This window comes from Heliconius melpomene, chromosome 2 (assembly GCF_056956725.1).
Source record: "Heliconius melpomene rosina isolate 202511_hmr_F chromosome 2, ASM5695672v1, whole genome shotgun sequence".
Taxonomy (NCBI): Eukaryota; Metazoa; Arthropoda; class Insecta; order Lepidoptera; family Nymphalidae; genus Heliconius; species Heliconius melpomene.
This window is the reverse complement of record NC_140390.1, coordinates 9,522,608-9,550,114: the sequence shown is the minus strand read 5'-3', so window position 1 is coordinate 9,550,114 and position 27,507 is coordinate 9,522,608. Positions and strand designations below refer to the sequence as shown.

At 34.0% G+C, this 27,507-nt stretch overlaps 1 protein-coding gene across 1 annotated transcript; it reads left to right on the top strand.

Annotated features, from left to right (window-relative positions):
- The first annotated feature begins 712 nt into the window (after nucleotides 1–712).
- LOC146540819 (uncharacterized) lies at nucleotides 713–10,001 on the top strand. Its single transcript, XM_085205777.1, has 11 exons — nucleotides 713–812; nucleotides 3,531–3,670; nucleotides 4,117–4,417; nucleotides 5,294–5,399; nucleotides 5,652–5,739; nucleotides 5,865–6,025; nucleotides 6,638–7,048; nucleotides 7,425–7,575; nucleotides 8,166–8,322; nucleotides 8,985–9,127; nucleotides 9,317–10,001. The coding sequence occupies exons 1-11, from the start codon at nucleotides 737–739 to the stop codon at nucleotides 9,422–9,424; spliced, it is 1,842 nt and encodes a 613-aa protein (XP_085061903.1). The 5' UTR covers nucleotides 713–736; the 3' UTR covers nucleotides 9,425–10,001.
- The last annotated feature ends 17,506 nt before the right edge of the window (nucleotides 10,002–27,507 follow it).

The following is a 27,507-nucleotide window of genomic DNA, read 5'->3' as shown; positions in this document are numbered from 1 at the left end:
TAATTTAGAAGTCAGTAGTAGTTTCATAATATTATTATATTAATATGTCATACAATCCCTAAAAACTTATACATATATGTGTGTGTGTGTGTATTTTCTGCATAGTTTCCGTTAGCAGATACTTTACTGCCAAATATAAACTAAACACATCTTAAATGGCGGTACTTCACTTATAAAATTATTTCAGAATATTATAAATATATTTTTTGAGGTCAGTTGTGGAGGAAGGGCACTAAGTATGATATAAACGCGAGTGGCTGTGGGTTCAATGCCCACTCAAGGAAATATTATATAATACTAGAGGTCAGTCGTGGCGCTAGGTTCCCAGGTTGCCTCCACCTACCCTGCTATTTGCGGAATACATCATCATCTCATCATCATCTATCATTTAAACGCTTGAAGTAAAATATATTGTATATTGGAATATATATAAATAGTTTTCATGTCACAGCCCACCTAATTTTAAAGACAGAAAAGTCAAAGATGCCTTTTTTTTCTTGTTTTGTATCCGCAATTCTATACAAAAAAAACCCGATACAAATGACAAAATATGAAATAATTAGTCACATACACATGTGCACCAACAATACACACTAAAACTATAGACTATGACGTAAATAAACATCCAGTAAAACAAAAACAGGTCTGTAAATCTCAGAAAGTGCTAAAGTTATAAGAGGCGGGTGGTCGAGGGCGAGCGCCGCAGTGCCGACAGCGCCCCGAGGGGTGAGTGACGATGTCTGTGTCCACGGTGACTGTGCTAGTGCTTGCGAGCTGTACCGTCGCGAGAGCCGCAGCCAGGGAGTTTAGTGGTATGTGCTAAGAATAAGAAAAAAAATCAGTTACATATTTTGTTATGTAAAACCTATCCTAGGTATGCAGTATGCAAAACGTAGAGTCGAGACATTTCATTTCCCTTTTTCCATCGAATTCTGGATGTCTCGCGTGTTAAGTGGCGCAGAATTCAGCGGAAAGCGGGGAACGGAGTGTCATAACACTAGGTTCCCTCTGCCTACTCTACTGTGTGCGGGATACAGCGTGAAGCTGATTATGCTACTATTGAAATTTTATATTTACATTATAAATATATTTTAAATGAAATTAATATAACATTATGTTAATATAGCTTTTACTAAAGAGACAACTTCCTTAACATTAAAATGTTCATCAAGGTTTTGTTTGTGCAGATCTTTTGAACTGTGATTGTAAATGCTTACCATTATTCTTATAAAGTAGATCGGTCGGTTATGCCATATAATTTAAAGTAAATAACTATGTGAAATATTATACCATAATTTAAAGTATCATCTATAAACACAACTCAGTTAACGTGGACTTTAGGACGAAAAATAGGAACTCCGGTTCCTCCGGCCTTATTGGAGTTCCTGGAAACCCTCTCTCAGTGCCCCCCTACAATCCCTAACCTACTTACATCATCATCAGCCAAGTTTTAAGTTTACTAACTCCACTAGTTTTGTCAATGCGTTATCAGTCACACAGAAACAGAAGAATTTATTATTCAGTCATTACTAAAATGGAACAGCATAAAGCGATTTAGATATTTATGAAAATTAGTAGGGTTATTGTTAAGTTAACAATGTATAGTCTTGTGAGTGGCAGAACTTAGTGATTTGACTCATTTCCAAAGCGAGGAATGAAAATATTTAACATTTCGTTCCCCGGCGCGGGAATCGAATCTACAACCTGTCGCCTTTACGGTCGCACGGTGGCTCCTGCCCTACGACGGCTTCTATGTTGACTTGGAAAATTAATATAATGTTCTATTTTAGTCTTGACGTGTATTTCATCACAATTGATATTACTCCAATGTAGCACAGCGTCCGCACGCGTCCACGCGGGAGTTGTGTGTTCGATTCCTGCCCCGGTAGAAGATTCATTAAATTTCTTATTATTTTTCGTTTCAGAATATACTTTTATTAAATTAGTGAATCAATTTTACATTTTTAAATATAAATTATTATTATTTATATATTATTTATTATTATTTATCTACTTCTGTGTGTTAAAACGGAACGTTTACTATAAAATAGGGCTAATTCATACTTAAATGCTTTCAATGGGCTCGTCCTGTTGCTTATTTCTTTGTATTGTTACAACATAAGAAATCAAAGTACCTAATTGTCAAAAATATAAAATTATATTGTTTTTGTATGGTAATATAAAATGTTATTAATCTATAGATTTTCTCGACGACTGTAGTCGTGATCCATTTAATTTATATATTTTTATTATTGTTCACATTAAATTGTAAGTAATACTTAACTGTTCTTAATATGGCTATAAAAACAGTATAAAAAATGAAAATATTCGTAAAAACATACATTCGTAATAAAATAATATGTGAACAAAATAAAATAATCTAGAATTTCAGACTTAAAATAACTTAAATATACGAGTAAATAAATATATAACTAGACTGTTAATTCTTATTTGATTATAGAAAAGAAACGTATAATATTTTACATACTTGTGAGCTCTATCGTATCTAATATAATATAGTCTTCCACGATAAAGGAACTATCCACCACGAAAAGCATTTATCAATTTGAGCCAATAATTTCTGAGGTTAGAGCCAAACAGACATTTGAGCTTTATATAATTAGTATAGGGTATATATTATTGTGTTTTTTAATTTCACGAAACAGAATTCTGTAGGCAGAGGGAACGTGGAACGTTTTAAGACACTCCGTTCCGCATAAGAAACTTCCATTCTCCATTTTCTGCCGAATGGCCTACCCTACTATTTACGGGTTACAGCTTGAGTTTATAAAGAAATCATTTCTTAGCTCTAGTGTCGAGGCAAAGAGCGGCGGCGTTGAGTTCCACCACTCAACAAGTAATTCCTCAAGAACTCGGCGGAAAGTGGAAGGCGAAGTGTCTTAACAATAGGTTCTCTCTAGCTATCTTCCATTCAGCTAAAAAAATGTATTTTACAGATAAAACATCTCAACTTTTATAAAATATCTTGTAAATTAAAATGAAAACACAAACACAGTTAACTAAAGACGGTAAAAATAACCATTATTTAGGTTAATTCACTTTTAAAAATACTTTTTGAACTTGAATTTAAATTTATTGCGTCATAAAATGAGGTTAAATTTAATTTTCTTGTTTTGAATTTTTGGATATTGAAAATAGAAGGTCTTGCTGATCAAAGAAGTAGGTTTACTTTTTGACATTTTTTTTTTACATACAAATAATTGATGAAATTCGAGGACACACAAGTACAAAATCTATTTTTATCAATTTACTACTTATATGTATTATATAATTAAAGAAGGCTTCGTGCGCAGGGGCTAAAGCGAACGACGGTTGTAGGTATAGTTGACAAACGCGAAAATAGTAACTATTTATATAGGAAAACCGCAGAGTAGCTCCGCCACTCAACACACAATACCTTGAGAAGAAACGGAGAGTCTTAATGGGAATAGTCTCCATATTCCCTCTGCCTACCCCGCTCTGTGTGGGATAGAAAATGAGAAGCAAGCTTTTTCAATTTGTTTTTCCAGACACAGAGCACTACCGCCTCCCGCGACTCTACCACCTCGACGAGTACGACCGCTGCCTCGCGCGTCCCGACGGGTTCTACTGCACCGGCACCTTCCGCATCTCCGCGGACAAGCCCAATGCACTTTATAATTTCATGAAAGTAAGTTTTGAATATTACTTGAGGAAGCGTTCATAATATTTTCGTCCCATATTGCTGGTGGACTTCACTACTAAAATTTAATACTGCATTTAAACCGCCTAAGCCATGCACAAACCCATAGACAAACAGACAAATAGAAAAAAAAACATTAAAATTCATTATGTTCGATGGGCTGACGATATGAAGAGAATGGCGGGAAGCGGATGGGTCCGAAAAGCTGAAGATCGAGTGTGGTGGCGAGAATTGAAGGCCTGTGTCCAACAGTGGACAAAAGATGGCTGTTGATGATGATGATGATGATGATGTTCGATTCTACTACAAATGACAACTGCCTTCAATTATAGATTTTCTCATATATCTTCAATGTACAGACAGCGATTAGTTACAATATTATTATACATATAAACACATATATTACACCTAAAAACCCATATATATTATTATAGGAATATTCATCAAACGAACATCACTTCGACCGCACCCTCCTCCACCGTGGGTACTGCCTCAGCTTGCGATGTCCCACCCACGAGACAAACGTATCTCTCCGTTTCGAGAAATGTGTGGAGAAATACGCAGTACCTGGTCTCCGTGCCTCTGTGGAGACCTTCACTTGTCAATCTGCCCTGGACCTGGAGAAAGAAGAGGAGGTGGACACTCCGCAAATGGTTTTCCTGATGGTCGTGGGGATGATCCTGTTGTTGAATATTGTCGGTAGTGTCTATGACGTATTTACAGGAGGTCAAGGCAGTAAGTTTTATGTATTTTATATTATTTTTAGATTTCTACTAATAAAAAAATAAACTAAAAAATACAGCGTAAAGCTCATATTTAAGTTTTAATGTAAATTGTATGTGTTTTTTGACACATCATGTTTATTTAAGTACAGCATCTGACTGTAAACGTAACGGTTGTGGATTCGATTCACATTCACTTCACTTCATTTTTCTCGCTCTTGAGGTCCATACTAAGCACATAATATCTCGAAAATTGGACGGAAAGTGGGGAACGGAGTGTCTTACCACTAAATTTCTTCAGAATTAAAATTATTCATTCATTGTAGGCATACTTTGCTAAATGCACAATACAGCGAGAAGCTTAATATTATATATTTAATTAATTATCTGTTTATAAACACATATTTTATAAGGAACAGTAAATTTCAAAGTGCCAGTTAAAAAAAACACATGCACCAGTTTTACGGAAATAGCTACATTCTTAAATGCCATCAAAAATTTCCGGGAATCGAACGGACAATGACCTTCCTCACATTTGATTCCTCCAGTTTGTTTTCCAAGCGAGTCAATGACGTTTAACTTTTTATTTTATTCTTTATGGCCATATATGGACGGGATGCCCGACATTTTAATTGACGTTTATAAAGTGTGAATGAAAGGTTTATCCTTTGTGTGATATTAAAAGTAAGATTTATAAAATATATAGATACACTATTATAGTATAAAAAATCAAAATATGAACCGTTTATATAAAAATCCAAATTAATTTACATAATTTAATTTTATTTTTTTAATTTTAATATAAATGGTTATAAGTTAATATTTTGTAATAAATAAATTATTTGCATAAATAATTGAACTGTAAATCTAATTTATTTCTGGTGCTTAGAAAACAAATGGCTGTCAGCGTGGTCGGTGCAGCAGAACTGTCGGCGGCTGCTGTCCCCGCTGGAGGACCCCGAGCACGCCGCTCTCGCGCCCCTGGAGGGAGTGCGGTGAGTACCAGTCCATATTGTGTTATTACGTTTCAGGTAAAACTTCATTACTTTGTAACTTAATTATGATAATTTTAATTGTATTTTTTCCATACAACGTGATGTCGGCGCAGTCAACACTTAGGTTCAAAATACCTATAATGATATTATTTGTATTGATAAGTTCAGCATACGGTTTTTTATTTTTAATTAAGTTCATAAATAATTACTCATTAATGTAATAATTATTAAAGTAAGTTGGTGTCTTCTCAGAGTGTTGCTGCTGGCGCTCGTGATCATGACGCACGCGACGGAGATCCTGCATAAGATGTACCTGTACAACCCAGAATTCTTTGAACAGGTATATGAGTTGTAATTTTTTTAAATAATTCAAAACTCTTTGGAAGATCTAAAATTCTAGCTACTATTACATATCAAAGTATTATTTAAAATGCAATAGTAACACGTATTATAAATGCGTTCCAGGCACCGCGCCATGGCCTCTCGATATTGGTGCGCAACGGATCGTCTCTAGTCCAAGTTTTCTTCGTGTTTTCAACTTTTCTGCTCGCGCGCGCCGCTCTCCGCCTTCCACGTGCCATGTCTCTGAGGCACCTGCCCACGTGCCTGATATACCGCGTCGCCAGGTAAACTATCATGTATTTAAAATATATTGTTTTAAGTTTTACGTAAATATATTCTGAGGCCAGTCGATTCATAAGCATGCGACACGTTGTGAGGAAATGAGGAAATGAAGTGTTGATATTTTTAATTCCTTGTTCTGGTAACAGAACGAGGCCTGGAGAGCGGGGCTTTATTCAAAATATATAACTCCTATCAAGAGGCCCATGTGTTTGTAGCACAGGAAATATCTAATAAATAAAAAAAAACTTTACCTTTAATCCCTTCATACCAACATTTTCAATAATTTTATTAATATATTGTCTCCTTCAACAAATTGATAGTGATATTGAACAAGTAAGTTTAAATTACACTCATAAGTGTCGAAAAAGTAGTAGGTATATTAAAATTTCGGTAATTGAATGAATGGCTCGAGGTAATGTTGTTTGACGGGTGCCCGCTGCACTACTGTTACATACGTAATAGCACATAAACAAAAACGCATTTAAATAATTTTATTGAAGGTCTATAGGCTTAATTACTACCTACAATATAGCATTGATCTTGAACAATAAATGATTAAATTTTATTATAATAATTTTTGAATATTTCTTTCACTAATAAACATGTGTCTACAGACTGGCACCACTACACCTACTTGTAGTGGGTTTCGCGGCGACGTGGTGGGCACGTAGCGGCCGCGGACCTCAATGGTCAGTGGTGACCAGCGAGGCAGCCCTATGCAGACGTCGCTTTTGGGCGCACGCCGTGTTTGCCCACAACGTGGTCACACACGACGTGTTAGCGAGCAGCGTGATTGGCGGGCACACTCAGGGGGACCACGGGGAACAGTGCGTGTTGCCTGCGTGGTTCCTAGCAGCGGACATGCAGTTGCACGCGCTGGCTGCGGCTCTCACGCTGTGGCTGCGGAAGAGTGGGCACAACGCCCTCGTGGTCCTGTCGGCGTTGCTGCTGGCTGCAGTCGCCGCTAATGCTGGCCTCGCGCATCACTTTGGTTGGAATTCTATGCTGTATCTGGTGACGCCTGAGTAAGTGTTTTTATAAGGATGTTAATATTTTAACATGTTATAATATACGACAGATCCTTATTTATTACTGGATCCTTTATTTTATTACTTTTTTCTGTTTGTTGGTCCACATAACAAATACCAATTGACATAAATACGTTTTTGTAGATACGCTCTATCTCGCACATAGGCAGGGCTGACAACCTAGAGTTAAGACACTTTTGTTCACCCCTTTCCGATGAATTTTGGAGGTATTGCGTGTTGATTGACAGAACTCAACGCCGCCCTTTTCATCGTCACCAGAGCGAGGATAAGCGACAGTCACACGCTTGTGGCCAAGTCACCAAGCGCCACGATTAGCTTCTACAATTGACAATATCATATTTAAAACTTCCAGGAAAGTGCGTACCACGTTCAGGGGCGAGGCGTCGTTCAGTGCGTTCTACACGTCGGCGTGGGGCTCGCTGCCGGCCGCGCTGCTGGGGCTGCTGGCCGCGCACGCGCACCACCGCCTGCGCGCCAAGCGGGTGAAGCTGGCTGACTGCAAGGTATAGCAACTGCTTCTTACATACTAGTTTTTGGTATAAAATGTGAAAGACAAAGCGTTCCGCCACTTAACATACAATGCCTCTAATGTGATCATTATAAGTACTATACAGACAATTGATTCGTGTTTTTTTTCTCCGCATTATTATTTTATGTGTTAACATTTTGAAATTTATAATATTCAAATTATATCAATATACTGGCTATTAAATTGACCACTTGACAGACACACAGACAAATACATAATGTGTATTTTGTAAATGTAGGGATTTTGTAAAGTATTATAACTGTAATAATTATCTACTAGAATAATATTTAACATAGTTATGCAGAGATATGCAATCTTAAAAGCCAACTAAGTATAGTCTAGTTATAAGCACAGCTTATTAAACTAGGCTTCACTTAAAACTGCTATGATAGTTACTTAAGTAAATAGCAAAAGTAAAATAAACATATTTAGCTATAACATATAAAAAAATAATTAAGTAAAGTTAATAATACATACAATAAAATAAAAAATACAAATATATCCCTATTTCCTTTATTGACAAACACAAAGACATATAAATAATATGTTTTGTAAACACTCCAGTGGTTCGTCCGCGTCTCCCGCGCGGCCCCCGTGCTGGTGGTGGCGTGGCTGGTGGGCGGGCGGGTGACGCCGCGCGCCGCCCTGCCCGCGCTGGAGCGCCCCGCCACCGCGCTGCTGGGCGCGCTGCTGCTGCTGGCGCTCGTGTCGCGCGTTGACAGTTAGTGTTGTATTGTTATTACTTTTAAGGAATATATAAGGAAGGAACACTCTTACGAAGGCCAGAGGTCGTCGTGGCGCAGGAGCGCGCGTGTGACCGCGACTGGTTGTGGGTTCGATGCTAACTCGAGGAAATGAAATATTTATTTAAATGTTTACATTTCTTCGCTCCGGTGTCGATGGGTCGAGGTAAAGCGTGGCGTTGAGTTTCGCCGCTTCACACGCAATGCCTCCAGAATTCGGTGGAAAATGCGGAACGAAGTGCCTTAACACTATGTTCCCTCTATACACCCTGCCGTGTGCGATATACGAGTATAGCGTGAAGCTTAAGAAGGCAAGCTGTGACTTTTTGTCTAGATGCCAAAGCGAAGAAAACGAAATATTATGAAATAAAATTATTTAATATTTGGATTTTTTTCACTCTGGGATCGAGGTAATGCGGGCCGATGAGATTCTACGCTTAACATGCAATGCTCTCGGAATTTGGCGAAGGTGTTGACACTAGGTTCTCTCTGCCTCTCTTCTCTCTTGTCCTTGCGTACGGACGGGATGCGGGATACAACGTGAAACTAAAAAAATAAATAATTTTACTGTCAATATGAGGTGTGGCAGACATATAGACATATCACACAAGACGTGTGACACAACAAACATGCACAACAGGTTACTTCCGCCGCGTGGCGTCGTGGCGCGTGTGGGCGGTGCTGGGGCGCGCGTCGCTGGCGGTGCTGCTGCTGCACTGGCTGGTCAACCTCCGCCTGGTCGCTGTCAAACGAACACTGTCTGAAGTCTCCATATTTACTATCGTGAGTCGGCGTATATCGTACAATATTTCTTTTAGAAATCGTATAAAATTAAACGTAGCTGTATTTGAACCCCTAATATAATATTATGGTATCAACAACCTATTGTGATGATGAACTCTTCAGAAAAGCATTCGAGTTCGGTGCACTATACTACACCTTAATATTTATAAACTTATTTTAATGTTTCAGGCCTCAGACTTATTCTCAACCACATTGTGGACTTACGTGCTGGCGCTGCCACTCACGGTGCTGGTGGAGACGCCCATACGCCGCTCTGCGCTCGCGGCGCTCTTCTGATACCACCTGATACGGAATAAGTCTTTTGGTTTTTTGTTAAAGACATACATTTGATAAACAGCTACCGAGAATAGTATACTCAAGTTAGTAGAGGTCGAAGTCGTAGTGTCGCAAGGGTGTATGCGTGCGCTAGTAGAAGGTTCGATTCCCATTCGAGGAAATTTGAAATTTGATATTTTCTTTTCCTCGTCCCGATAACAAGACAGAAGGTCTGGCGAGAGGCCGGACCTTTTGTCTTATTTATTTAATATCACTAGTTGTACAATGTTTGTGATATGTTATTTAGTAAGTGTATTGCTCGTTGCGATAAGGAAATTATTTAATCGTAGTTAAGTTTTAGTAATGATGAAATATAATAATTATGAAAATCTATATATAATTAGAGAATGCCTCTGTACATCTTATATGCTTAATGTGAAGCATTTAAAATATCCTAATTTTTGATTTGCAGTATTTTAGCCCACACAAGGCAAAAATTACACTGCTCTATAATTATCACTCTAACTTAGACACACAGACATAGGTTATTTAGTTGGGTCTCATCATTGAGACGAGGGTTTAGAGGGGGAGAGCAGGGATGAACTAATACTACCCAAGCGGGAGAGCCCTTTGTTGAGTTAGAGTGTATAATTGTAAATTATTAAAAAAATATAATAGAAAATAGCTGTAGGCTTTTACAATAATAAAGTAACAGTTTATTTTTCTAACCAAGAAACGGAAAAAAGTATTTCACAAATTTTTACTTATTTTGATAAAAAAAAACTTAATGTCGTTGTTTACGGAAAAAATTATTCTCAAACTTTTATAGAGTCTTCTCCAAAAATAGCAAATACTAGATGTATTGCACTAAATGGAATGTATAAAATCGATTGAGTTGTGTGATCGATTTGTTATTCGAGTTTCTTATATGCTTTAAAATAATTTGTAAAAGAACAATATTTAACTGTCTTAAAATATTTATAATTATTTGTACTAAACAATACAAATGTACTTTTTATAGTAAATAATTTAGTATTAAATGGAAATGTTATTAATATATTGTTAATAAAATATCCTACTTGTATTCTATATTGTAATTTTATTTGATTGAACTTCTTAATTTCTATTATGAGTTTTAAGTTTAACAAAATAATTTGATCTGAAGCTAATGCCACAACAACCTTACTACAATAACAAATTACTAAGCTTGTTTGTTTTACTTGGCACCGACTTCAAAATTATATTTTTTTCTTTAATTTGTTTCTGTTTAAAAAAATCAAAATACGTTTTACCTTATGTAAAATTATTATTAGGGCTTCGTACCTTTTAAACTTTTCGCCAAATTCTGGAGGCATTGCGTGCTAACTAACTGTAACATTGTTAGGCAAAGAATTATTTAGATTTTTCCACTCTAATACATAGCTAACATTACATTTCACAATTATGAACTAATTTTAATTTATTATTATTATTATATTAAAAGTAAACAAATAATTCGTAGATTCAAATTTATTAAATTTTGTGTTGCTATATCATAACCAAGATATCCCCGGCAATTTTATTTTACCATTGTAATTTAATACTGATAATGAAGTTGGCACATCCTGGTGTGAAAACAAAACCATCAATAAAAGAGAGAGCTAAAAATAGAGTACAAGAGTGGAAAAAGAAGAAAAATGTGACCTCCACTCCGATCCGGTGAAATGTAAAATGTATAAATAACTTTTAATTTACATTTTTTGTATATTTTACCTATATAAGGGTTTATTATGACATATTCAATTATTATACATTTATAAGTGTTATTTGTAAAATAGCAGAAAAATTATATATATCATATTTATATTAAATAGTAAAAATTTAAAAGATTTCAGGTACTTACGTGTGTCTGTGAACGCGACGGTCGTGGGGTAGAGTCCCAGTCGGGGTAATGAAGTATTTCATATTTCCATTTCTTAGTTCTATAAACGATGCAAAGAGCAGCAACACTCCACACGCAATGTCCCGAGAATGTGGAACACTATGTTCCCTCTGCCTACCGTATATGAGTGTATATAATAACCATTATATCTCAGAATAGACAACCGAGTACAAAGAGACTACATTCTATACTTTTCATATGTGAATGATACAATATAAATATGACACATTCTTAATCCCCCCGACAGTTGTGGTCTCAGGTCCGGGGGGTAACATTGAAATGATTAACATGATGAGAACAGCCTGGTTTTCAATTGGAAAGAGTAGTTCCCGATAAACTCTATGAAGTAGTAGTAGTAGATAATTGAACTTTGCTTTTAACTTCCGCAACTTGTTTACAAAATATCAGAAAACGATAATATAAAAAAATCAAGGCAACACTTGCTCACATATATGTGATACATATAATTATTAATTATAATGTATTTGTATATACATATGTATGTGCATTCGTTCTATTAAATATTATATTTAATGTGACTAGGATATGTCTTAAAATATATTACTTACATAAGCAGTCTTCGGGTGAAGCGGTGTAACCCTGAGCTTATAAGTAAAAGCAAGTAATATTTTTAAATCTATTTATGTTCTTAGCGACTGATTTATATAGGAAGGTGAAATCATCCTGCAGAGATACTAACGACATAAATAACTTGTACCAAAAGTATAAGAATTGAAAAACCTAAAAACATACAAATAGAATATAGAAAATATTTCACATAATTTATACCTATGCTTCTATGGGAATAAACTTTTTGTATTCACATTATTTTTGCGAATCATTAAGTATTTTCTTCTATACATTAATTTTTTAAACTATCCCTAAAAATCAAGAAAAACAATGAAAATAAATAAAAAATAATAATAAACTAAATAAAATTCAAACATAGGTTACTACACTTTAATATGAACCTAAATACATGCATAACGCACGTTATAAGTTAATGATACCTGCAACAGCGGACATGTCTCGTACGAGTACCGACGCCGCGGCCGTTACCGTAAATCTTTGTCACTGTGATATAAGCCAGTGTTTCTCAAGTACGCCGCTGCGTTACTTTAATGTTATATTTCATTTGTATGTCTTAGAAAATATATGTTCTGTGCAGCAAGTAGAAGGCAAATATAAACGTAAATAAATATTTCACTTCCTCGAGTGGGGATCGATCCCACAACCGTCGCGTTACAGTCACACCTCTACAAAGCACTTCGTTCTCTTCTTTTTATCCAAATTTAGTGTTGCGCATTGAGGGAGAAACCCAATTCTCCGATTCGATATTATAAACATAAGAACATAAAGTATTATATATTTTAAACTACAAGTTTAAATTTAAAAAAATATGGCGTGACAAATAAAAGTTGAGAACCACTGCTATCAGGCAATACTTATATTCTTTTGCCACTTCGTTCTCACGAAGGTCAATTTGATATTGTTCCAATAATTGTAATAATAGTAATTGGTTCAAAATGTTTAACGTAAACAAAGAAAAAACATGAAGCTCGACTTCCTTGACGAAGGTACTCGTCTTAACCAGTATGTATATGTATTCATTAAAACAATAAAAGATAAATCTTAATAGATATCTCTATTTTAATATATTCATAAGAGAAGAGTGAGTGGTAAGATAGGCAGGAGAAGACCACGTTCGACCTTCGAGAACATAATATTGACGATAATGGAGGAAGGTCATCTAAAAAGCATGTTGATGACATCCTCATTTCAGAAGGCAGTTCGGCTGTTCTCAGCAGCCTTCCGAACCGGTGGTAGCTTGTTTTAAAAATGTTCATTGGACGATTTAAAAGTGCTTATAATAGTCTACTTGAATAAAGAATAGTTGATATAGTTCTTACATTTTTATTATTTTCATTTAGATAATAATATGGTGTCTGGTTGACGCTGAGAACTTCAACTATTTTTATGCCTCAGATGACACCAGCAAGGCTAATACAAATTGATTGATGAGATAATTATCAAAATCGGTCAACGTGCTCGGTACTTGCTCTACAAGGCCACACATCAATGAATATACATACTTGTACATATCAATGTAAACTTTTGCGGCTTGCGGCTACATCTATTTGGTTGAATTACGCGAAAAAACATTTTAAAAACTAATTTAAACTTAAATATTCAGATAAAATTATTATAACACTTTAAATTTACAAGCAAAGTGACGCTACACAATGTATATAGCTTGACGATGTACCCGTATATAGCAGAGTAGACAGAGAAACCTAGTGTTAGAACACTCCGTTTTCCGTGCACTACCCAATTTTTGAGACATCGCGCGTTAGAGTGGCGGAACTCAACGGAGTAATTTATCTTAATCTTGATTGATCACTACCAGATAAATATGAACTCTATGAATAAAAAAATATAAACTCTACATAATAAATTACAAAATATTTAATCACTTTTTTCTCTTTGAAACAAAAACTTTAATATTCAAAACATGAATATAAATAACGGCTGATTAACATATTACTTGACATCGGCCACAACTCATCGGTGCTGTAAACTTTAGCGTAACGTCATAGATAAAAATATGACGTCAACACTATTTAATTAATATAATATACATAATAACACTTTTATTATATAACTTAGGGTAAGTAGATGGGAAGGCCTATCCAACAGTGCACAAAAGATGGCTGTTGATGATGATGAAGCATGGAACTTGAGAAGCAAGTGTTAAGACACTCCGTTCTCATAAAGACACAGTTCTCAACTTTTCGTCGAATTCTGGATGCATTGCATGTTGAGTGGCGGTCAACACCGCGCTTTGCATCGTTATCAGAGCGAGGAAAAGAAAATATTAAATTTAAATATTTAATTACCTCGAAAGGGAATCGAACCTACAACCTGTCGCTATTATAGTATAGTCGCAACCTTATTGAAATATTAAGTCGTTACAAGCAACCTGTCAGTGATCCCATGACTTTTAAAAATGTAATCATCTGTAAATCAATTTAGTTTAATATCTTTAATTAATTTGTTCTTTTATTTATTTTTTCACATTTTTTATTGGTTTTTTATCGATTTCAATGACCGTAGAGGTTATATAGGGACGACTCTAATTACTGGCTGGCACTTTTTAAGGCAGTCAACGGCGACCGAAAGAGGAAGATCACTAACGTCACTGTGCCCGATGGATTCTTTAGAATCGGATATTGTTATTAGACTGCTACATAATTATTTCTTAATAATTATTTGAAGAGCCTTGTTTTAATTCATTACCTTTCTCAATTAATTTTATAGTTCCAATAGTTTCTTAGAGTATATATATTGTTGAATATTATTTGATTTTGACGATGTATATAGGCTAACACACATGTGCTGTCTTATATTTCGCAAAGAATCATATGTTTATCCACAAATATTTCTGAAAATAAAATTCATGTCGAGAAAGAAGAAAAAGTAGCAAAATAATAAAATACATGTCAAAAAAATAGAAAGAGAAATAGGGATTGGTCCAAGTTTCATGAAAATGGATGGAATAGTAAATACTTTTTTGAATGGTTAAGTACTTTGTTTAAGTTAAAGAGGATCATAAACAAAAGTGTGACTGAAATAGAAGGGTGTTATAAATTTCACATGTTTGTATGTCTCTATAAGGATTTTGGTATGTCTGTCTGTAGCATTGTAGCTTCCACTGATCAACCGATTTTGAGTTAGTTTTTTTGTTTGAATGGAAAGGTGATTTAGTTGAGAGTGTTTTCAGTCATAACTCAGATGAAAATTTTTACTAATTTTAGATGTACTTAATATCTATACTATATATACTATAATATAATAAAGCGGAAGAGGTTGTTTGTTTGTTTGTTTGTTTGTTTGAACGCTAAGATCTCTGGATCTACTGGATCGATTTACTTTGTTTTTGTTTTGTATGAAAGCTGCATTCTTCAGAAGTGGTATAGGCTATATAACATTACATTACACATATATACTAATAAATTAAAATACTTTCTAATTTGACATGCAATTTATTCTGCCAAGTTAATAACAACCGTCGTCGCTACGCAACCGTTACCGCGACATTTTGATATTCATCCTTATGAAAAATATAATAGTCACTTTTAGCATTTTGTCTTCCAGAGCAGAGAAATGAATACAATTGTTGGAAATTTGTGGGAATCAAACCCACAACCATAGCGTCTATAAACAGCCTAAATGAAAGTAACGTTTTTACCCGACTACGACGAGGCCCAAAAGAAGGGTTATGTTTTAGTGGGTATATAATTATGTATACCTAAATGTATGTATGTAATTTATTCTTTAATCACTGTGAAGCCAATGAAACCATTTGGCAAATTACAACGCGGGATTCGTTTTGTTTACAATTATAAATAATTATCCCAATTATTATTTTCACAGCCATATCAGTCCTGTAGGTATAAGATTCGAGGACATGAGAATACATTCACATTTCTTCGTGACCTTGAAATGTATGTCGCTAGGTACCTACTCTTAATTATTTATACTTTTTAGGTTTCGTTCCATAGGTAATGCTGTCCAAGAAACCCAGTTTTCCGCCTTTCGGCTGTATTCGACGCACTGATTCATACCAGAGATGTATTTGTGTTTATTATTGTTTTATTATTACTGAAATCCTGCTTCAGAGTCATTCACTTCGTTACTCCTAAAAAAACCATTTCTACCCAAATATATTTATGCACTTATTCGGTGGTAATGAACTGCGCAGTAGCATTTGACACTACTCGTACAGGATGTTTTATTAAGAATTGAATTAAATACATTTGTAATTACATTTCTAATCGGATTAAGTATCTGAACTTTGTAATATATATATCGAAACAAGGATTCTTCAATTCGGACTAAGTGTTCCTGAGATTAGCGCGTTCAACCAAACAATTTTTTATAAAATATATATAAATAAAATAAGGGCAAGTACCCATTATTTACATTTCATGTGACAGAAGCAGCACGTTTTTACAATTTTAGTTTTGTAAATTGATTTTAAGTGTATGCTTACTTATAAACATTCCTATTAAACTGACAATTTAAACAAATATGTACCTATATAGGAAATAACAAATACTTACGTGTAGTCAATGAGTTCGAATCTCACCTTTAAAAAATAATCATAACAGAACATATCCAGATCCATATAAACAAAATATAAGTTTAAAAACATAAGGCAGGAATCAAACTCGTGCGCGTATAGGTCGTGTCGATGATTTTTGATAAATGTGGATTTTGACGTTACTTTGTGTCATCTATACAAACTGCAGTAAAAGATACTTATTTTGCGTCGTTATTTTTGTTTGATAAAAAATACGAGGAACCCAATAGTAGATTTAAGGGAAATATTTAGATATTATGAAATTGTTACGGAAACGAGAAAAGACGGGATATTTTATTTTACGTATTAAAGTCCGTGACAACAAAATAGCTGACGAAGGCTAGTATTATGTAGAAGAAGTATTGACAGCGAAACGGCTTAGAAGTAAATACTATATTCAATTTTTACACGGAAACTTAAAAAACACTTTGCATTCACATTAATATACATATGTATCATATTTTATATTTATTTTAAAGTATGTTGTCATTTCAAAACGGAACATAAAATATTTTATTTCGTATACTAACAAAAAATATACAAAAATCCATTTGTTATTTTTTGTAGCGACGCTGCTAGCAAGTGAGATACTCTATCAACTTAATTTATGTCTTAGTACATACATTTATTAGAGATAAAAGAATAACTAAATATTATATGTATATAACTTACTTATAAATCACGCATATATTGTAATTTATTATACATTTTTTACCTTCATGATTCTATCCTGCACGTAGCAGGTATGCAGGGAAAACCTGAGAAGTGTTAAGTACTCTTATACACTAGCCTACCAATGATCTTATATACGGGATACAGCGGGAAAGAAATTAATTGGGGCAATGTTATACTAAAATCAGTGACTGACATACGACAGTTACGAGAAACAAAGACAAACTTGTATGTAAAGCAGAAAGTAAACAAGTCATTTATCTAAGTATACGGCTCTATAATAGTATTCCAAAATGTGTTTTAAATTTGTCTTAGCAGAAATTTAAAATAACTGTAAAAACAATGTTAATTTGAATTGTTTTGTTCCTATTACGTTATTAAAAGCCACCATTAATTTTTTCTTATATACATATGTTCCATGTACAAACAGCAATCCGTTACCACTTCTTATAAGTATAGATATAGATAACCTGCCTACCGCACTAAATGAGGAAGATGTTTGTAGACAAAACAAAATAAAATCAAAAGTATAACGACTTTACTTGACTGGAACACGCTTTGTTAATGTCAACAGCATCAGTTCATGATCACAATACAAAAGACATGTCCTGGAACCTACGAAGGCATTGTTTTAAGGAAATTAACCTAATGAAACAAACCTGATATCATTATTCTTTCCTATTTATGGAGAAACTGCATAGTTTTTGCATTTATGGCGACATTTGAAATGCAAATGGCATGTATTAGTCTATATACTCGTATATATGAACACGAATAGCCTTTTCCGTCTTGAAACTATTTATTATGTGGTATAAATTACAGTGTTTTCATTTTGTATAATTAAATAATTGAAATAGTTTTATTTATAAATCATTATATACTGCTTTAATATGTACTGCTGAGGAAGAATCACAACAGAGAGCAGGATACTGTTAATGTGCAAGAATCCAGAAAGAAATAATCGTTGGTGACAGTGTGACATAATGATGATGTCAACTGACTTGACGCCACTCCTGTCTGCCACCGCGGGTGACCATGCTCTACTGCAATTTATTCAAAACGTCAGGTTTCCATATTATATAGGTTTTATATTTAATACTTTAAAACCCAGAAGGTATCCAATGAGGTAATTAAATAAATTGAACATCCTTCAGCAGTTTTTATTTGAAAGTGGAGAATGGATGTTTCCATCCTCACAAATATGCACATTTATAACATAAGAAACGATAAATGGATAACAATTTTTACTGACAACTTTAGTAGTATTGCATCACTTACGTAACCCAACGCTATTTATGAATATAGGCGACATAAATATGCATTGATTTTAATTACTTACTAATTACTAACACCACCATTAATCTATGGAACTATTATAATATTACACATATAATTAAAGATTATAAATTGATTTAACGTATAAAAATGTATGAGTTCTACGTTTTGAATCTGTTCGTTTACTTACCACTAGCGACCCGCCGGCGGCTTCAACCGCTTTTATTACGTAATAATCTATTTAACAGAGTGGCTTGACCTTAATAATCATTTTTAATGTGAAAAATACATTTTACATTGATTCGATAATAAAATAAACAATCTATGTTAATTTTAGTCTTTACCGCCGTTCGGTTTTTTTCAGCTTTACGCGGATTCCGAATAAACATGGTTGGCAGTGGAAACCTAATGTTGAGATACTCCGCTCACCGCTTTCCGCCGCATAGGACAGGGACGTAATTAATAACACTCTTTTCAACCAGATGGTTTAAATATCTATAATGCTTAAAACTTTTTCTTCATAATGCAATATAAACTTTACGACGCTATTCTGGAGAGTTCGAGGATGGCGGCTCTGTCGTCGCATATTAAGTTCCTGATACCTTAATATTGGCTATTTTGCTATAAACATTTAGTTATGTTTAATGAAAATAAATAAGAAAAATAGTAAATTTCTTCAAGCGGGGATCGAACTCTAAATATATATAAATACAGTATAAAGTCCGGCGCGCTGCGCTCGCGGCACAAGTGCGTCAATCTTTTTTTTCATATTACATGTTGATCCTCACATCAATACAAGTTTATCTAGTTTTTTAGGGCTAGTAGTAGTTTAATATGCAAAAAGAAATATGTTAATGTTATAGAAGTTTCTTGAATTTATGAATGTCAGACATGTTAGTAAATTCTTTCGTTACACAGCCGCTGTCAACTCTGAGATCTAAAAACGACTAATACTTAATGACTGACAGACAACGCACATACAAAACTCCTGGAATTATAAGGTTAAAAATTTCTATGTACGGGAACACTAGAAGAGAATCAAAAAATAACTTATTTATAAATTACAGAGTAAAGAACTACAGACTAAAAATGGCTTTAAAAAAATTGGTGCTCATTAATTACTAAATAGTCCTAATGTTTTTTGGTATATTAGAATGTCACTCTAGTTTGGTAATTTGTTAAAAATTCACCGAAATGAATAAATGAGGTAAAGGCCATCCTTCAAGGGAATTCTTGAAACCCACGCCTTGCACTTCGACGCATGTAAAAACCAAAAGTGAACTAAAACAGATTAATCAGAAAAGTGTGCGCCAGATATCAACTGAGGACCGAGAAAGTTCTGGGTTCGATTCCACGCGAAGAAATATGTAAGTCTTATTATTTGTATATAATAGATTAACATTGACCCGCTCGCGGATTCGCTTACTTATTCTACATAATTTTCACAACATTTCAACATTTCCACATTCGAATAACATTATCAATTTAAAGACAATATCCATACATTGACATCGGCAGCAGATCGGCAACGAAATAGAACAGTTATTTCATCGCAATTCAGTCGTATAAAATATTTTATATTGATAAAACTGAAGTGAAAACTGCATTTAGATCGGTGAAGCCGTTTCTGAGATTAGCGCGTAGACAGACAGGCAAATCAAGAAACAGACAACAAGCTTAAGAAACATTGTATTGGGTTATATTGTTATGCCCCAATATATTTTTTTCTAATTTATTATATATATATTTTTTTCAATTTTATTATCAGTACCTTTCTGGCAAGATCATATGTCATTCTCTCCTGCGTGGAAATCTATTAATCATTTCGGCGTTTTACATATTGAAACTAAACTTGTTTTAAATGCCAAAGATGTACACAAAAAATATAAAACAAAAAACGAATGTTTACTATTTTCGCCTTTATATATTTACGCTGTTACAGGCTGCCAGAGCCAGTGGTTCTAGATTCAATTCTCTCTCGGCAGAATGAATTATTTTTATTTCTTCGCTTTGTTAGCTAAATTTGCCTCGGCACCAAGCGAAGACATAAAAATAATATATTGTTAGAAATCGGAAGCGGTTAACGTTTTTTAAAAACTACGTCATACCGTCTATATGTTTCTAACGTATTCAGATAGAGGTTCCACGTAATTACAATAAGTGACATGTATCACTCAATAACAACACTACACACTGGATATCTTCCACTCAGGGCCACCGCCTACGAGCAACTGCCCCCGATTGAAACAACTCCACCGATTTTATAGTCTTTTTCACCTACAACATCTACCCTCTTTTACACGAGTACGCTAACACTATATTCAATTTCCTGGAGCAGGAGTGGAACGCTTGGAGGCACCCAGGCCACGCCGCGACTGAAATATATTTGTCACTTTGTTTTTTTAGCTTCACGTTATATATGAGGTGTATTAGAATAGACAAAGGGGACCTAGTGCTGAGACCCCACACTCCTTTTTGAGACTCGAGCCCATAACCCTCGATGTTTGACCGCACCAGGCCGGTCTCAGTTATGTAAATTTTTTACTAAGTCATTGTTACTTTGATTTACTAATAAAACAATACTTCATGAGTGTTTTGTGTAACATCTGACAATTATTATAATAACAATAGATGCTTTATTACCATTTAGGCATAATAGCTGTAGGTTAGTGTCAGGCTCGGAGGGCCCGCCATCTTGAACGCGGACATGTAAACAATATATATTTTTTATTGCTATTCTATTAAAGTATTCAAGAGAAAAATTGTTACGTAATTAACTTCATAATATACCTAAGTATTTAATATTGAAACTTTAAGCGTAATATTGTAATTATTGCATTTTTTTTTTATTCAAGTCTTTTAGGCTGTGTAGGGTAGGTAGAGGGAACCTGGAAGTTAGTGTTAGAACACTCTGATCATTAGTATGATAGTATGACAGTTCCGTTTTCCACTTTGCACCTGTATTTTGTACAATTAGAGTGTATTGAGGCTAGTCGAGGTGCGATTGAAAAGGCAACATGTTGTGAGTTTGATACCCACTCGAGGAAATGCCGAGCCAACGGGAACGAAGTGTCTTAACACTAGGCTAACCGAAACGGAACACCAAATACCAAAAAAGAAAATTTTACAAATTAAATGTATTTCACAATAATATATAACAATATTTTCCGTAAAACACATTCCTTTAATTCAACGACTTCCTTGTTGTTCAAGAGATTATTTCCAACGTACATACATACATACATGTATGGTAATAGAACTCATGAGCTCGACATTCCTCATTCATTACACTAGTAATTACAAACATTGCTTACATAAATAACGTCAATCATTGTTATTAGTATGCGATTCTTACACATTTAGACCTCCTGGAGGTAGCCTATGGTTGTTAAATAAGGAAAGGAGTTGGAAGCGACGTCTTAGAAGGGAAAACGGAACATTTAATTCTGATGTTTTACGTATAATTTTTAGCTTTACCTATCCCGTATATAGCAGAGTAGACAGAAGGAACTGTTCCCCAATTTTACGCAATACGACACCCTTCTCATAGTGAAAAAATTCCAAGAAATAATTTCATTCCTTCGGGTGGTAATCGAACCCGCATTATAGTGTGATCCTAAAAGAAATAAGGTAAAGAAATTAATATCCCCGGCATCCCTTTTTAACTGGCATAATTATGTTTATTTATCATTTATTTTGTTTAATTATCATCATTATAATGTCAGAGGCCAGAGAGCGGGGAATGAAATGTCTTAACACTAGGTTCCCAGGGTCCCTGCGCCTATCCTGATCGCTAAAAGATCTGTCTGAATCAGTTCCACTATTTTATTTATAACATATAAATATATACATTAATGATAGACTGTCATAATAAAATTTTTTACGTATGAAATATAATTATGATATGCTAATATTTTAATTAAGAAATTGCGTAGTTACGAAAATTTTATATCTCGTAGTTAAAAAAAAATACTTTTATTTTCATTACAAGGCATTATTAGAGTGTATTTAAATCAATGTAAATTATTACTTTAATTATTTACATAATTTTAGAAACATAAAAGGAAGTTAGGAACTTTATAAGATATCTAAATTACATTCTTTAGGACCTCGTCATGACCTAGGTGTGCATAAGCATACCTAGGTGCATAGAATTCTTAATAGATTACCATACTCAAATATTATTCACTTTCAATAACACAATTTTTGAAATCAGCTAATACTTAACCACTTTACCACTAGATCATATATTAATGTGCACACAAACATCTAATATTTTTACGTAAATACTATAATTGGTTTTACTATAATTGGTATAATTGGTCCTATGTAAAATCATTTTTAGGGATCTATATCGGAAGGGTAAAACGGGTCCCTATTCTTCCGGCTTCCTTTTCCGTCTATCACCATACAGCCTATATCTCAGGAACTGTGAGACACTTTAATTTTCCAACAGATGATGTATCTCCTGCCGCTATAAAAACAAATACTAAAAAGAGAATAAAGTAAATGTTTAAGGTCTGTTGTATGTTTTCTCATACAACAGACATTTTTTTTTTTCCATTTTTACAGATAATCATACGGAACCCTCAGTGCTCGAGTCCGACTCGCTCTTAGCAGTTTTTTTCTAATACAGGTAGATTAATAAATAATATAAACATCTATTATATGTAACCGGATGTCGTTTTCGTACATAACGTATACAATATGTACAAAAAGTATAAAGGCACAAGTGCAGTACAAGCGCGGGGGTTGTGGGTTTGATTTCTACTCGGGGTAATTAATTATATAATTTTCTCGCTCTCGTAATATGACAAAGTCGAAACTAATTTCCCTTTGCCTGCACCACTATAGCATAAAGCTAAAACTAAAGTTCACCTGTATGCTTCATAAGTGGGGAACTTTTTCGTAGACTTTCCGTAGGTTTTACGAAATCGAAATAAAAAGAGATATTTTATTTTAAATTTAGATAATTTAGATATACATATTATTATTTTCTTTATCTATTGAGTTTTACTAAATAATATATATATTTTTCTACTACCTACTACCTACTGAATTGGAATTTGAACGTATTGGTATCGCACAATTATGAACAGGAAACTTCTAGAGTACATTTAATAATTATTTAGTATAATACACGTTTGGTAATGAGACTATGAATATATAATCAGATGAAAAAAACAGATAATCGGAATATTGAATAAGTTTTTGTGTTCAAATGAATATTGAACACAAAAAGTTATTTTCATATCTATTTTACAGAACAAGGTACCATATATATTTGTTAAATACAATATGGCACCAAATTCAAATTCTTTTTTTTATTTTTCTTGCTATAACACGCCCATAGCAGGATAGGCAGAGGGAGCCTGGAAATTTAGTGTTAAGATACCCGTTCCCATTCAGATACTTCTGTTCCAAACTTTACAGTGAAGTCACACATTCAAGGTTGTTGGTTGTTGTTGTTGATTGGCGGAACTCAACACCGCGCTTTGTCTCTACGTAAGAGCGAACAAATGAAAATATTAAATATTCCATTTCATCGAGTAGAAATTGAACCCGCAATCACATTCACAATCACACTTTTATACCTGCCTTTTTTAATATAAATATTACAGAAATACTCTACAATGGCAAGTAGATACTATCGAGACTGTGGCAGTGAGTGAGAGTGATGAATGAAAGTCATCACTTACACCAGTACTATTTTTTTATTAAGTCACTACTGTATTATAAAAGCGTCATATTCTAAAAAAAATAAAAAGAAAATATAATATATGGAAATTCTCGTAAATCAGAAAACTATTATTTTTGCTTCACGCTGTATGTAGTATATAGCAATGTAGACAGAGAGAACCTGGAGTTTAACACACTCCGATCCCCACGCACCACCTAGTTTTCCTTTGAAAAATGTCACTGACAATGCATGTTGAGTAACGAAGCTGAAAGCCGCGCTCTCCTTAGTTAGCATGTCGAAAAAATGTAAATAAGGAATGAAACATAAGTTATTCTAAGAAGTCAGTACCCAGAACCGACACAGGACGCAGGACCACTAAGCCACATCGATCTTCAATTAAACTGCAAATAGATTTTGTAAAATAATAACTAAATTCAATATTATAAGTGTTTTGACAATGTAGCGCTAATCGTGCTAAACTTTAGCATTATAAAATTATAAGCATAATGTAAGAACAAAAAAATCTTTAGTTAGGCGTTAGCTCAATCTCCACTTTAGAAATGAATTATTCAATGTAATGTTTCTGTTGCATATGTCGTGTGCGTGTGTCGTGTACAACTAATAATTATTACTATTTAAACACGCAAAGCCACGGGAAAAGGCTATGTCATAATTATAAAAATTAAAAAAAACACAAGTTACAACTAGTTTTAAGCCGTGCGTTGACTCTCGAAGGTTATCTATAATACATACTAAGTAATTTTTAATTAGCACAATATTGTTCTGTAGGTATAAATAGTTTTTTTTTGCCTCAGCAATGGAACAGGCCAACTTGCCTCAGTAAAATATGATAAACGTAAAAGTGGTGGGTTTATTTCCTATTAGAGGAATGGAGAATTTCTATTTTATTTTTTTCGCTCTAAAAATAAAATGAAGCGCTTTCAGTGTAAATATGAAACAAGAGGGAAAGAGGAAAACAATGCTTATTGAAAATATGAACAATCATTTGACTTTTTAAAACGTTTATTTTAGTCATTCTTAGTAATGTCTTAAAGGGAATTCACATGAATAAATAAAGTTTTTAAATACTTAGTTTTCCATTTAGGTTGTTTGGCTTGCATCATTTTTTTTGCTTCCATACATTTTTTAAACTTCCCGTATACAACAGGAAAATCATAGGAACCCTAGTGTAATAACTCTCTTTTCGTTCAATTTTCGAGACATAGCGTGTCGAGTGGTGGCCTTTTACAGAAAAAAAATAAGTAGCGAAAATCAACACCGAACATTTACAAAACCGAAACCTACAACCAGCGCTGTATAGACAAATGTTGCCACTTTGCGCTATAATTATTCATTAATATAGTGTTTTATTGCTTCACGCGTATCCCGTTAATGGAAGAGTAGTCAGAGGGAACCTAGGATCTAAATGTTAAGACACTACCTACCTATTCCCACTTTCCACCGAATTCTGCCAGAAAATAAAAAAATATAAAATTTTTCATTCCCCTAATGCGAATTAACCCACAATCAAGTGCTCATCATCATGACTGCTGCTACTTATGAGAATCTGGAATATTATGTAAATCTAGAACATTCTTTTTCCCAAGTTCAATATAACTATGATGAAACAAACTGTAATAACTAAGCATAATTAATCTCCTGCAAGCGTTATGTCGTCAGCAAAAAATTATTGTTCTTTAATAGAATCATTGAAACGTAATTAAATGACTAGATTACATAAATTAACAGTTAAATAATAAATCTATAGTTACTTTGTTTTATTTCCGTATTTTTATTTTGATATGGCTAGTGTTAATTCACTCCATTCTCCTTTTTTCGAATAAAAATAAGGTTGGGCGTCCGAGATGTCATGATAACAGTAGTATACATACACTACAAGTCTATTTCAATTATTTTCATCTCTCCGTTGTAATAAATAAAGCGCGGCGTTGAATTTCGACACTCAACACGAAATGTCTCAAAAATTGTGCGGTTCGTGGTGAACGGAATGTCTTATCACTTATTTAGACGAATCAAACGAACGAATCAAACTTTTTAGATTACCCTTTGAAAGTTTAGCAATGCTAAGAAGACAAGGAGGGTTCCCCTGTGTCTATCCTGCTATATACGTGATACAGCGTGAAGCTGCTGACAGAATCATCGTGAAAATAATATGAATTATTCCATAATAAAGTTCTTATAACGTTATTAAAGAAAATGATTATGATGTAAGCCTGTCATATAAATCATTTAAATGAAGTTTTTATTTTCAGAGAATATAAATTATAAATTTATATTATAATATGTTTTGTAATTAATTAAAATGTAAGACGGTAACTCACGCAGATAATATACTGGTACATATATTATGTACATATTTACCTAAGTTATAAAAAAATACTAAAGCTGGGCGTGGTGCAGGAGCTGAGTGACAGTGACTGCAGGGCGCTCGACGGAACGAAATATTTAATATTTTCATTTTTTTTACTTTAGTGTCGAGGCAAAGTGCGTCGTTGAGTTCCGCCATACAATACGCTTTCTGCTTTCTGCCTCCAGAATTCGGCGGAAAGTGGGGAGGGTAGGATCTTAACACTAGGTTCCCTCTGCTCACAGAGTGAGTACGCGAAACAGCCTGAAGCTGAAATATCATAAAAGTCTTCTGAATTGCAAATAACGTGTATGAACTTAATTGTAGGCTGAGAAAAACTCATGTTAAAAAACTCTGTTTTTAGGGTTGTGTACTTTAAAGCAAAACATCGGAACCTTTATAGAGGCACTTTGTTTTCCGACTGTCATTTGCATTAGAGAGCATTTATCACGAGTAGATGTGTTGGAGCACAAAAATATCAAGATTCAAAGTCAGCTCAATCAAAAGGTATGACATAACTACATTTTGTATGAAATTGGCCCAGTGGACTACATACAATTATAAAAATAGAACCTACAGTTATGAAAATATAGTAAACAAGCAGTTAGAATTTACAAATAAATATATTTTATGTTTCATAGAAAAAAATCATAACAAACTTACAATTTTAGTTTATTTCATGAAAAACAAATGCATACTTCCGCTAATTTAGGTTTGTCAGCTTTTATAAATTGTACTGCCTAGGACTGTGTAATCCTGAAATTGGTAAGAAACCCTCGGTAAGCAAGTCCATATTGGGGAAAACGAACTTGACAAGCTTTCTTTTTTTTACTCTTTTCAAGAACTGTGTAACGCAATTTAACGCGGTGTTTTGTATAATCAAATTTAAAAAAAAAACAAAATGAATGAATGTTACCAGAGCAAAGAAATGAAAATAATCATTCCCTTAAATGGGAATCGAGTCTTCTACCCGTATGACAGTAATCCACTGCACCATTGCCTATTTTAAATACGTATAAAAAATGTACCTTTATACAAACAAAGT

Coding starts and splice junctions, on each gene's coding strand:
- LOC146540819 (XM_085205777.1), top strand. CDS start 737: ATGTCTGTGTCCACGGTGACTGTGCTAGTGCTTGCGAGCTGTACCGTC. Junction 7,049..7,424: donor CTGTATCTGGTGACGCCTGA/GTAAGTGTTTTT, acceptor TAAAACTTCCAG/GAAAGTGCGTACCACGTTCA. Junction 9,128..9,316: donor AAGTCTCCATATTTACTATC/GTGAGTCGGCGT, acceptor TTAATGTTTCAG/GCCTCAGACTTATTCTCAAC.